The 13657-nt window shown below is 40.5% G+C and overlaps 1 protein-coding gene across 2 annotated transcripts in view; it reads right to left on the bottom strand.

The window, feature by feature from the left end:
• Positions 1-3: 3 nt before the first annotated feature.
• Positions 4-13657, bottom strand: part of map3k5 (mitogen-activated protein kinase kinase kinase 5) — an 85781-nt gene continuing 72127 nt past the window's right edge. Inside the window, exons 20-30 of one of the 2 annotated variants that reach the window (XM_079646682.1) lie at positions 12751-12928; positions 11529-11546; positions 10869-11046; positions 10104-10272; positions 8311-8496; positions 7232-7337; positions 6038-6278; positions 5117-5232; positions 3643-3764; positions 2280-2356; positions 4-1126 (exon numbers count right to left, since the gene is read on the bottom strand). In XM_079646682.1, the coding sequence (XP_079502808.1) occupies positions 1066-1126; positions 2280-2356; positions 3643-3764; positions 5117-5232; positions 6038-6278; positions 7232-7337; positions 8311-8496; positions 10104-10272; positions 10869-11046; positions 11529-11546; positions 12751-12928 (1452 nt within the window). In that variant the 3' untranslated portion in view covers positions 4-1065. The remainder of the gene's footprint in view (positions 1127-2279; positions 2357-3642; positions 3765-5116; positions 5233-6037; positions 6279-7231; positions 7338-8310; positions 8497-10103; positions 10273-10868; positions 11047-11528; positions 11547-12750; positions 12929-13657) is intronic. The other variant, XM_079646683.1, reaches the window with a different exon arrangement.

The following is a 13657-nucleotide window of genomic DNA, read 5'->3' as shown; positions in this document are numbered from 1 at the left end:
CAGTTTCAATGATGAAAAGTTTTATTTTTTACAGTATGACACAAAAATCTTGAATATTTTTAGATATGAAACAACACGGACACACTGCTCATGATTATGTTCCCCATTTCTGACATCAAGTTTAAAAAAAAGAAAGAAAACAAGGCAAGGCTCTATCATCTGATTTTTTTGCCTGAAGTTCAGATATTTGACTGAATGGTCATACACACGCAAGATAAACACAAGTGTGTCAGTGTACAACAATAAAACAGATCAGATCATTTGATGTTACAAACTAAATAATATCTCCTATTATTCGTTACACAAAAAATACAATACTATACAATTATTTGATGTGTTCATAATAGACTCTGTCCAATTTACATGGCAATTAAACTATCAATGTGGTTTTTAAGTACATATATGTTGTTAACATTTAATTATTTAACACAATATTTACATGTTCCGGGAAAATACAAATGTAGATTTGTTTTATAAAAAGAAAATGTGAAAAAACTATTTTTTAAATAAAAAGTCTCAGTATGGATACAATTAAAAAATAAGATAAGGGCATGCACTGACATCCTTCAGATTACCAAAACAATTAAATTAAAAATACATTTAAATAAAAGTAGTGATGATATGACTATGATAAAAACATTAGCCCAGATGATTTTGAATGTAGTATTTTGTATCTCAGGCTTGTGTTAGAAAACGGTCAGTCTCCAGTTTTGTAAACGTTACATCTTGTAAAGACAGGAGAAAATGTTTTTATTGTTAAGATTTTCAAATTTTTTACACACCTGTAACAAAACGCTGTGTTTTCCATCAGGCAAAGCACAATTTATGGCACTTCTTAGTAATTGTTGCTTTCAAAGTGACCTTTTTTCCCCAAATCCTTGTTTTCCAAAGCTATCAAAATACTCAGCAGAGACCAGTTAAAGAGTTCCTTGTGCGAGTGGAAAGCTGCTTCGTGCACACGGCAAACACAGGTTCTTCTCCTAAAAGTCTTGCTCTTATAAATACTGAGGTAAAGAGGAGAATACTGAGTTTTTGGGGTGGAGGTGGTCGTCAACACTTAAGGCCTCAGGTTGGCTGCTGCCTGTAGTCTGTGATGGCCTTCCATAGTTTACACAGGATCCCGCCTCTGCAAGGGCACACACAAGGACACTGTTTCAAAATATGTCAACGTACAATATGCTTTAACTTGTAACCAACAGAGGCTACACCGCATGTCATCTAACTCAGCCCTTCGTCATCTTTTGCTGAATAAATACACATTTTTACATCGTTTTTTCTTTTGTCATCAAAGTCAGTTTATGCACAATTCATGTAGAACAGGGTTTATGTAGAGGGTACCTTCATGTTGAATGTCTTAAAGACCATTTTAATACCACATATGATGTAATTTATTGACCAAAGCACGAAAGAAAACCAATAGATGATCGGAAATTAAACCAAAATATTGATGTTTCAGTACTCCCCAGCAGTAAACGGTAATAATTCCAATATAATTCTGATGATGATAATATCATTAATTAAATGAATGCAAACTCGACCAGAATAATCTACTGTTGAGGTGATGTAGAAGTGAAAGGTCTCGACAAAAAAAGTTGAACATCCTTCTGTTCAGATAATTCACCACTATCACTAGCAGGAAAAAAAACATTTAAGAGGTTTAAAAATGTCATTTAATTAAAATATATATATATTTTGAGGAAGTTTTCAAGACCTGCAAGTGCCTGTGTACAACAGGTGTTTATTCACACTACCAGTAGGTGGCGCCAAATACAGACATGTACAAATCCTACACATACAGTAGTTGTTTACCATCATGAGTTTTGAAATGTTGTACTGTTTTTGGGGACAATATGTACTATGAGCTAATGTATTGCTACTAATAAGAGGAAGTAAGAAAGGAGATGGAAACTGTAGTAGGCAGCGAATAACCATGTTTACAGATGAGATGAACCTGTAAGAACAGTTTCACACAACTTACGAAGTCCAGATAAAAGGAAACCAAAGACTGAAGTCACCTAACAGGTTTCTGATAAATTAAGCTGCAATTACGAGCCACTAAACTGCTGAGTTGCTCTGTGTTAATACGAACTACAAAACTACATCAATACAAACTCCATTAAGGAAAACAGTTGTCTCAGCTTCACTTCTGTGTTTCCTGTAGATGGAGAGCTGCAGTCCTTTTTAGATGCGAGTGTCAACATGTATTTTTAGTGACTTAATACTGAATAGAGAAGTGAAACTGCGAAAAGACAGTAAAGAAAAGACAAGGGTTGGCTTACCTCAGACTTAAACTCTTCAGATCATCTCTTGTTACTTCGTTGAGGATGTCGTTCAGCGTGTACTCTTCGTTCAGTATCTGGAGAAACAAAAAAAATGCATTTAACAACCTGAACAGTAACATGACATCCAAGAAAACACGATCTCTGTACGCAAAAACTGTATAATGCTTTATAATGTGTTTTATTTGATTATTTATTACAGTTACAAAAGCATCAAACAACACATTTTGGAAAAGGACATTATAAAAAACACATTTCTCAGTGTCGTTGGAATACGAAAATCATTAAACAACAAACAACAGCTCTAATATCCACAATATGTTGCAGTATAGCCGGATGTTGTCATGGTGTGATGAAGCGATAGACCAGGGGTGTCCAAACTACGGCCCGGGGGCCAAATGCGGACCGCGGGTCATTATGAAACGGCCCTCAGCAAATTAAAAAAGTATAATGGAGTATGGCTAAAAAATGAAACTTGTGCTTGTCTTGTGTTGTACTTCTTAAATATAGATGACAACAGATATTACAAAGTGTTCATGTGTTAAGAAGCCCACTCTTCAAACAAATTCAGTCAGTTAAAGTTGAAAACATCTGATTTCATCAAATCTAAGTTGATAAGAAAAAAGCCCAATAACTTATTTACATAACACGCTTGAAATACACCCTTCCTATTTCCTCTTATGATAAGCAATCTGAGGCTTCTGTTTTAAGGAATGAGCTGCTAACAAAATAAATGAAACCCCTTTTGAGATCTGTGATGTAGGCTGTTTGTTTTCTTAAAGCATATTCAAGTATTAAGCATCATTTATCTACATTTGCTTGATATTGCCCACTTATAACTTAAAGGTGGGGTAGGTAATTTTAGGGGAGAAACAAGCTCGAGTGCGCAAGAATTTGAAAATACACAGCCGGAAGAAATCTGCCACTTCCTTACAGAGCCCCTCCTCCAACACACACGAACGCGCACATGACCAATGAGGGCACGAGATAAGTTTGTGCACAGATGGAAGGCTGACAGGCAGGTAGGCCATCCAGTTACTTTAGCCGGGCCGGCTCAGATGATTGGTCGTGCTTTTTACAGAGCTACGGCTTCCACAGATGACATTTTTTAATGGATTTTTTGTCAAAGCACTTCAGATATTCATTGCTATCGGGATGTTGAGAGCATTCCATGGAATATAACTAAAAGTGTATCTCGAGCCGGTTTCTCAAACTTACCTACCCCACCTTTAACTAATGAGGCAATATAGCTCACCTCTAGTGAGGGGCCCAACCCTTCGTATATTTGTCTGTATGTGGCCCTTGGTGAAATAAGATTGGACCCCGTGCAATAGCCCATTTCCAAACAGAGGTAGAGACTCACTCTGTCGATGGAGTCCTGGTCGGCGCCGTAGAGCCTCAGCCAGCTGGACACCTCTGAGTCTTCATGTCTCACTGCTGGCAGACTCCTCTCCTCCTCGGGGTCACCTGATGATGTCGGGACGTCTGCAGGAAAAGAAACCAGACAGACTGCTTTAGACACAATGGACGCATTCACACAACATTTGCATAGGAAAGAAAACGTTGATACAGCACTAAAATATCAAAATAAATCATGTTTTTTATGCTTAAACTTCAAATCAAAACAATAGTCACTCAGTACACCAGCACCAGGTATGTGGTTGTTGTTTATTCTTTACTTGAAATCAACTTGTAACTCAATGTTTGCCAAAATGGGGCGAAGCCTGCGAGCTAGTTCAGGCAGTCAACTCGAGCACCAATGACACATTAACACGTGACGCGTCTCTCTTACAACCAACCAAACACAAGCTCCTTAACTTCCCGCTCTATTTAAGCTGCCAGGTCTGCCTGCCTAATGCTATAAAGCTTTCACAATGCTGACGCGTTCACGTGCTGCTGCTTGCCTGCCCCACCCCCACCCCAGCTTCCACCTGTAGGCTCGGGGGATGGTTATCTAATCATCACTCAATGTTCTTTGTGAATCTGTGGAGTGATGAGGCCCGAGGCTAGACGCCAAACTCAAACTATATGCTGCTTCTAATAAACATATAAGAAACACGTGAGCTGTCTGACTGAAATATGCATATTTTCTAGTTGTTCAATGCAATTACGGTCAGTGACAAAATGTTTTGCAAGTGGGTTCTACCATTACATCGACAGTGCTGATTTTGGCATATCAGAAATATATTTGTACATGTTAGCAGACGTGCAACAATATATGAAAGCAAAGTAATTTAGAGCAGTATTGTCACTAGATTTCACCTTTAGTTTTTGTTGTAGTTAACGTTGCAAATGTAGGTGTAAACTTATTTCTATCACGACTTTTATACAGGCAATTAAACACAGCTTTCAGCACATCTTAGCGGTTCAATTGATGGCTTTTTCTATCATATTATTATAATGTTTGGTTCAGTATAGGGCTCAAAATCCAGTAACAGTTTCGGTTCGGAATAAAGTAGTCTGACCATTTAGAGAAAATCCAGAAAATCTCTTCAATGACGAAGCGAAACCGAAAGTCTAGAAGCAAATCATTTGTCATGGATGTTTTCATCACACATTTGCAGCTTCAGAAGGCGTTGAGAAAGCTTTGTTCATTGTTCATGTCACAACTTGTATGAATTATTTAGTGAGCTGGAGGGTGAAAATGTAAATCGTGGATATCTGCTGCACATTTAATCTTCCTGTGAATATGAGTTTTGCTGTAATTATTATTACAGAATGGACAGTGGAGGCAGAGCTGGGTGTGAGATGTGAAGGCAGACATGTAGTAGCAGAAGCATTGGTGCTAGTGTTGAATACAGTCAGTGTGAGAAGGTAAACTAGATTACAGTCCAGACCTGTGTGGGGGTCAGACCGCAGCCTCAGCAGTCTGATCTCCTGCTCTCTCTCCTCCAGGACTTGTTGCAGGATGGCCTGATACTCCCTCTCCTTCTCCAGCAGCTGCTCCATCAGCCTGAAAGATTCATTATACATTTTGAATTTAATCAGTAAGATGACGAACAAAGCTCAGCGCAAGTTCAATCAGGAAAACTATCCGTGAGCTTACTCATTCACAATCCTCTCTATGACTACTTCAGACCCTCGAATCAGCTGATTGTAGGCATAGATTTGCCACAACAAAACTCCCACTAGTCAATCGTAGCACTACCGTCAAAACTGTAAACCTGTTCTCTGTTGTCAACTGTTATTTCAGGCAAATCGACGCAGTCTGCCTCCTAATCACACTCGATTCATCAACACTACCTTTTCTCCCTTAACCACCACCATTGCCTAGGGGTGTTCTCCTATTCTGATATTGCTTCTCCTTCCCATAAATGAATGAATCCCGATGGGGTCTAATCACCTAAATCTATAACATGTCTTAATGTTGTATTGATGAGAGCACTGCACGTCACTGCCTGGTCAAATGACGGCCCGACCACTTTGCAGTGAAAACAAAGAATCGTTAAAATGGTTTTATCATGCCTAAAAGCTGCTGTGTTGTGTATTGCACAAACAACAACAAAGCATAAACAGTGGGACCCGGTCAGTCTACACATGTACGTTTGTGGAGAACCTTTCATCACTGGTTAATTATGAGGTTAACGTGAATCAAGCAATCATATCATTTATTTGTATTAAAAGCATCATAGCATAAAAACAATAGTTGTTTAATCAAAACATAGGCTCCCCTGAATGAAATGATGGCTAACAAAAAGCTGCACAACGTAATCTGAGTAGGACCCCATGCTGCTGTGATGTCTCTGCTGATTGATTACCTGTTGGTCTCCAGCTTCATGCGGCCCAGCTCCATGCTCACAGAGCGCTGTGCATTGTGGGACTCGTGAGAGACGGTGGAGCTGAGCGTGCTGACCCCGGAGGTCACCACCGTTTCGTCCAGAGCGACCGTAGGCGTCCGGCTGTGGTGCGTGGAGGTCCTCTCCGGCTCCATGTCGTCGTCCACGTCCTCGTGCTCCGCCGGGTCGCTCTCTGAGGCCAGGCTGAAGTGAGGCCTCAGCTCTGAACACACACACACACACACACACACACACACACACACACACACACACACACACACACACAGTTATGTTTTTGTTATGGAAAGGGAGAGTATCATTAGTTATGATGCTACATTGAGTCCAGATCAAGACGGATAGGTGTGTATGAATATCATTTAAAACCCTATTATAAGTTTAAAGAATAAGATGTTTTGTTCAATTTGATTATGTATTAATCGTTTTGTGTTTCCATCAGAATCAGAATACCTTTATTGGTCCCACAGAGGGGACATTCACATCCATCAAGTCATAATGACACAAAATGTACTATTTCCAATTTCTTAAGTTTGAGGATTTGCTGCTTTTTCTCTGTTTAACATCCCTGTAATATCTATTCAATGGAGCTGTGGACTGTTGCATTCTTTTTTAAAACAAGCAATTTGTAAGGCCTTACTATTTTACTTTTTCTCATATTTTACAGACTAAAGGATGAGTGGATTTATCTGATAATTGAACACTGAATACCTGCATGTGTTAGCTATGACAATGGTATCATTGTGTTCAAATAGAAATAAAGTAATTCACATATATTAAAGCTTTTATTCAGAAAAAAACCTTTTGTATTTGTGCAGGCCTTTAATAAATCAATCTTAATTGAAAAATATGATTTCATATGTCACAATCATGTATAAACGTTCTCTCAATGTGAGGCACAGTAATGCTTCCATGTAGAGGATGCTTCTTAGGACAGGATACTAATTAGTCGTTGGACTGTTTTGTGCACATGCGAATGATTTGACTTGTCATCAGTGAACATCCCACATCCTGCCAAATATCTGTCGCTCAACAAAAAGCTGTTATTAGAGCGGCTTCAAGGGAGATCTCCCACCACAGCTCTTATATCTATCATCAGACAGTCAGAGCTTCCCTGATGGACGCCTGATAATTTATTTAGAGGGGCTCTGCTGATGTTACCTGGCACCAGGATGGTGATGGCCGTCTGCACAGCTTTCCGGATGATGTTGTCCAGAGCGAACATCCAGTGAGGCTTGATGTTGTGGTTTCTCAGCACTTTGTTTACCTAAAAGCAGGACGTTAGTTAGAGAACTGTGTTTTCATACTTATCTTATATTGTTGGTATGTGTGTGTGTATTCATATATTATAATTTTTATTTTATTTGTTTAAAAATACAATTTTGAGTCTTGAAATGGTGCTTACATCGTTGACGCTCCCTTATTTCTCTTCACATTTTGTTTGACTGCTCTTTCTTGACCTTATTATCTGTTGCTGCAATATCTCCCCCTGTAAAGCATCCTAACATATTTGCTGATATTGAACGATTTTTCGGTTTTAATTGCTTTGAAATCAATGCACTGCAAACCAAGCTGCATGCCTCTCGTTTTGTTCTTACTGATGGCCGACAGGAGGCATCAGAGGCTCTTCTTCTTGCAGGATTATGCAACAGCCTCTACAAATATGAGCACAGTCACTTGCTTTTGTATCATTTATTTTTGCATAACTGCATTTCCGAGGGGGAGAGAGCAGATCAGCCCTCTTTACAGAATGTGCAATTACTCCTGACAGATTTCCTTTTCATCGCCTCACTGAAAGGTTACAACTATTTCACACCAATCTGTGTGATCTGTGTGCAGGGGAGCGGCAACATGGCAGCCAGTGGTTTCTGCAGATCATGTACAATGACAACAATTTCACTGAAGTGAGAGCACATGGTGTATGAAGAGGCTGAGAGCAGCTCTGCCTACAAATAGGGGGGGGGGGTAATAATAGACAGGAAGTCACATGATCCAGATGCATGAGGAAATTAGCAGCATGGGAGGAGGATTTTGGCAATAAATAAGTAGCTTGAAATGTACTTTTGCAATTTAAAACTTAAGAAATATGTAACATTTGAAATGTTTGCAGCAATTCTGCATTTGTGGAGCATTCTGGATTTACTCATAAGGATGAGATCCAGCATGTAATGTAAATGGTATTTACAGCAATGATTTCTAAATGACCCCTCTATGCAATCATTTATCTGGTTAATACTTACAGCGTCCTGGAAGCTAAACAGCACGATCTGCAGCTGACTGATGGCCGTGCTGTCAAAGTCCAGCTCCAGCTTGAGTTGAGACAACGCGTTGGCGATTATCTTCCTGTCCGCCATGCGAACAAAGTCGGCCAGACTGACAACGAGGGTGGAGATGTGCTGCGACTTCAGCTTCATCCCCTCAGAGGCCTGCAGGGGTGGGAACAGAGGCGTAGGGATTTGAGTTTTTTAAAGATATTTGTTTCTTGTGCATCTGTTTGATCGATTAAAGGTCCCTATTATACTGTTTTTCATCAATATATCACAGGTCTCAGATATATACAGAACCTGTCTCTGATTGGCTGAAATACCAAACAGATCATTGCAGCATTACCCAGAATCCCCTCTGTTTCAGCCCTGTTTCAAAAGTGCTGATTCTCTGTCTGTTACTTTAGATGAAAATAAGGAGCCCCTCCCCACGCCCCTCTGAGAGAGATTTGGTTACAAAGAACTCAATGGTGCTCTAGGAGGAGATTCAGGTGATAAGGTGGGGGGGGGGGGGTTACCTTGGTTGCTGATTGGCTAATGGTTACACAAGCCAAAACATCATTATGACATCATAAAGTGGCCAAAATCTGATCAGCCCATTTTCAGACATGTTTTTATAGAAATGGATCAGGACAAAAAGAGAGAGAATCTTTTTTCCTGAAACTTTCAGAGTCTCTTTCCACAGAGGGGACACATGTTGATGTAGAAGAGACATGAAGAAGAGGGGACACATGTTGATGTAGAAGAGACATGAAGAAGAGGGGACACGTGTTGATGTAGAAGAGACATGAAGAAGAGACGACACATGTTGATGTAGAAGAGACATGAAGAAGAGGGGACACGTGTTGATGTAGAAGAGACATGAAGAAGAGGGGACACGTGTTGATGTAGAAGAGACATGAAGAAGAGGGGACACATGTTGATGTAGAAGAGACATGAAGAAGAGGGGACACATGTTGATTTAGAAGAGACATGAAGAAGAGGGGACAGATGTTGATGTAGAAGAGACACATGTTGATGAAGAAGAGACATGGAGAAGAGGGGACACATGTTGATGTAGAAGAGACACATGTTGATGTAGAAGAGACATGGAGAAGAGGGGACACATGTTGATGTAGAAGAGACACATGTTGATGTAGAAGAGACATGGAGAAGAGGGGACACATGTTGATGTAGAAGAGACATGAAGAAGAGGGGACACATGTTGATGTAGAAGAGACACATGTTGATGAAGAAGAGACATGGAGAAGAGGGGACACATGTTGATGTAGAAGAGACATGAAGAAGAGGGGACACATGTTGATGTAGAAGAGACACATGTTGATGAAGAAGAGACATGGAGAAGAGGGGACACATGTTGATGTAGAAGAGACACATGTTGATGTAGAAGAGACATGGAGAAGAGGGGACACGTGTTGATGTAGAAGAGACATGGAGAAGAGGGGACACATGTTGATGTAGAAGAGACATGAAGAAGAGGGGACACATGTTGATGTAGAAGAGACACAGGTGATGAAGAAGAGACATGGAGAAGAGGGGACACATGTTGATGTAGAAGGGACACATGTTGATGTAGAAGAGACATGGAGAAGAGGGGACACGTGTTGATGAAGAAGAGACATGGAGAAGAGGGGACACATGTTGATGTAGAAGAGACACATGTTGATGTAGAAGAGACATGGAGAAGAGGGGACACATGTTGATGTAGAAGAGACATGGAGAAGTGGATTTTGCATTATAGGTGACCTTTAATGCCTTTCATAACAAACCTGTGCGATGGCCTCCATCAGGTTGGACACCACCTTGTCCCGGTCCTCGGTCAGGATCTGGTGCAGAGTGGCTCGTCTCTCGCTGTCCTTGCGGAGCATAAAGAAACCCGAGTCCTTCTCATCTGGAGACGGAGGCGCGCTGTGGTCCTCAAAGTTCTCCACTGGAATACTGAGTAGATACAAACAAGTCTACCATATTTATATACAGCTCTGAAAACAAATATCAAGAAACTCTGCAAAACGATCCGTTCATTTGGTTTTGCTATTTATTTATCTATGCTTTATGAATGACCTAAACCTAAGAGCTTCCTGATGTCATCAATGGTTCGTGCACTTATTGTCAATCGTTTTATCTATAAACTACTGACGAGATTTCTCAAAAATTCCCCAAAAATATATAAAAAATCTTGCTTTCTACACAAATGAATGCTTATTTTTATACTTTTAAAAAATAAATTGGGGAAATAAATTACTCACTAATTAGAATTCTTGAGGACTGTTGAAGTCTGGGAGACATAAGCCATTGATAATGAGGGGATTCAATTAAATATAGCTTTGTTTAGTGGGTTAAAAAGGTTGGGAATCACTGCTTTCCACCCTCGCAGAACACTAAAACAGTGATTGCATTAGAATGAATCCAGCACTTGATATGTGTACTTTACATCGTATGCTAACACCTTGCCTGTAGTGAAGCAAAAATGACCAGCGATGACTCATAAACGACCCCAGTGATCCCATCCAATTTCACAAAAACACTCATCCTACCTGAGGAAGAGGGACCTGGGGCCCTTGACATCTCTCTCGCTGTAGCACTTCACGCTGGGCTTGAAGATGAAGGGGTTGGTGTTGAGGTCGTTGTCAGGGGAGACGGAGCCGTACTCGCTGCTGCTGCTCGTGTCCTCCACCACCACCGGCACCGGCAGCGAGATACTGCGCAGGTACTCTGAAGGACACCAAAGATACCTTCAGGGCGCCTGTTGCATAATTGACACACTAATAATGTTTTTTATTTGCACCGCAGAGAAGGAGACTGTTTTCTCCGTCCATTAGGAAGTCAGAGGTTTCGTTCCATGACAAAGAAAGCTTTCAAGAGAGGGGAAATTGGTCATGATGCTAATGGAACATTTGGCTTCCTTTCTAAGAGAAGACAAAGAAAAATCAGATAATATCCTCATGCTTAGAGCTATCCGATGTATCTGGCAGCATATTACAGCGGTTGTGTATATAAATTATGAACCAGGGATTACAAAGTATTTGGAAAATAACTCATCTTGCGCAACGTCTATTTAGAGTTCTTGGAAAGGGTAAAGTCATGCCAGTTATTTGCAGAAAAAAAGAAAATGTAGCCTTCTGTAGCAAAACAAGCAGATATGTCTGAGACCCAGATTACTCTTCTAGTTGTAAATATGTTTGAAAGTTACTCACCAGACCCCGGTGACAGAGCTGTGGGGAGAACACAAACAATATATGTCAGCATTTAACAGAGAACAAAACATTTCCACGTAAAACAGCAGCATAACATTTCCAAGTATGAAGACAGGCACTCGGTTGTAATCCGTCTCTTTTAAATCCTTTGTGCTGGTGCCAGGGCACACGATGGCATCACTGCTGCGTAGTGGAAACTCTTGGAATCTAGACAATTAGGATCAAGGGTGTGCTCATGTCGTATAATGAAGATGTGTTTATTACATAATGTACAGGTAAGACAGGTGACAGAATGCAGATCATTATTTTACATTTCTCAATCTTAAGATACAATCCTCCCTGACATGAAGTGGTCATTTTCAGTGCCTGCCACGAGATGCGTTATTATTATTATTATTATTATTATTATTATTATTATTATTATTATTATTATTATTATTATTATTATTATTATTATTATTATTATTATTATTATTATTATTATTATTATTATTATTATTATTATGTATAAGTTTAGTAAGTAGTTAGTAGTAAAAGTTCAGTGTTAAGTCTAACATTTGACATATCTGCTAATGGATGGTTCATCATTTTCGAATAATCGTATTAATTGACACTGATTAATTAATTGAAACCCCTTTTGAGATCTGTGATGTAGGCTGTTATTAGAATTTGAAAATACACAGCCGGAAGAAATCTGCCACTTCCTTACAGAGCCCCTCCTCCAACACACGTGACCAATGAGGGCACGAGATAAGTTTGTGCACAGATGGAAGGCTGACAGGCAGGTAGGCCATCCAGTTACTTTAGCCGGGCCGGCTCAGATGATTGGTCGTGCTTTTTACTGTACCACGGCTTCCACAGATGACATTTTTTATGTATTTTTTTTCAGAACACTTCAGATATTCATTGCTATCGGGATGTTAAGAGCATTCCATGGAATATAACAAAAAGTGTATCTCGAGCCGGTTTCTCAAACTTACCTACCCCACCTTTAACTAAAACCAGTGTCTTTATTCAAGTCAAGATATTAAAGGGGGAGACAGAGGGGATGACTAGTGGCACATGTCAGCTCTCCCAACTGAACTATACGAGGGCCCAATAATTGTTCACCTTTTATGGACACCAGGAAACCTGAAACTTAAACGTTATTAAAGCTAACAGAAAATCGGAGTAGAAAAACATCACGAGGACCTCCTCAGCTGCTGAACTGAACTGAGCCCACCTGGTAAGCTGCTCTTGTTCTTCCTCCTGCGGCTGGTGACGGTGAGGAACTCGTCGGTGAGCAGGTCGAAGGCCGTGGCGCGTCGGTCCGGGTCGGGCTCGAAGCAGCGCAGGATGAAGGCTTTGGCCTCAGGGGACATAGACTCTGGGATCTCTGGGTGGATCTTAAACATGCCCACCTGCAGAAGAAATGACTCACATTCAGCTCAGACAGACAGAAAGCACACTGCTCTCTGAGATGTCCTGGTCTTGGGGTAAAGTATGTTATCTGACGAGACAACTCAAGTGTTTACCTAATGAACTTTGAGACAGTGCTTCAGGGCAGAAGTGCTCAAAGTTCAAGTGCAAGATTCTCAACACAATAAGAACCCTAGAAATTCCTGTTGCTGCTGTTGAGGAATGTTGATTTAAGATGAGTAGGAAGATGCCCCACCCTTGAGACATTCCACAAGGATGAGTGAAGAGTATATAGGGACTGTTTTACTATTTAGGGAAACTCTACCCTGCATGCAAAGTGCTGACACATTTTAAAGAGGCCCCATTATGCTTTTGGGTTTTCTCTTTCCTGGAGTGTTATATAGGTTTTTGTGCATTTAAATGGTCTGCAAAGTCCCTGTGTTCCCTCCAGAGGGAGTTTCTCTCCCACACACTGCCCTCTTGCCCTCTTGCCTCACTTGGACTCCTTTGTTTACTTCAGTAACATAGTGACGTCCCTATGTAACACTCACGCACAACATTGGCTAGCACTCCAACACATTGTATGTGATAGGCTAAGGGACGGGACATCTCTAAGCGGTTGACCAATCACAACAGAGCCGGCCAGCTAACCAATCAGAACACACTGGGCTCTGGTTTCAGACAGAGGGTGAAAAGAGGTGCTGCAGCACAGGCAGTATGAGGGAGTTAAA

Source organism: Notothenia rossii, assembly GCF_949606895.1.
Source record: "Notothenia rossii genome assembly, chromosome: 8".
Lineage (NCBI taxonomy): Eukaryota > Metazoa > Chordata > Actinopteri > Perciformes > Nototheniidae > Notothenia > Notothenia rossii.
The sequence above is the reverse complement of the archived record's forward strand: the minus strand, read 5'-3'. Positions and strand labels throughout refer to the sequence as shown.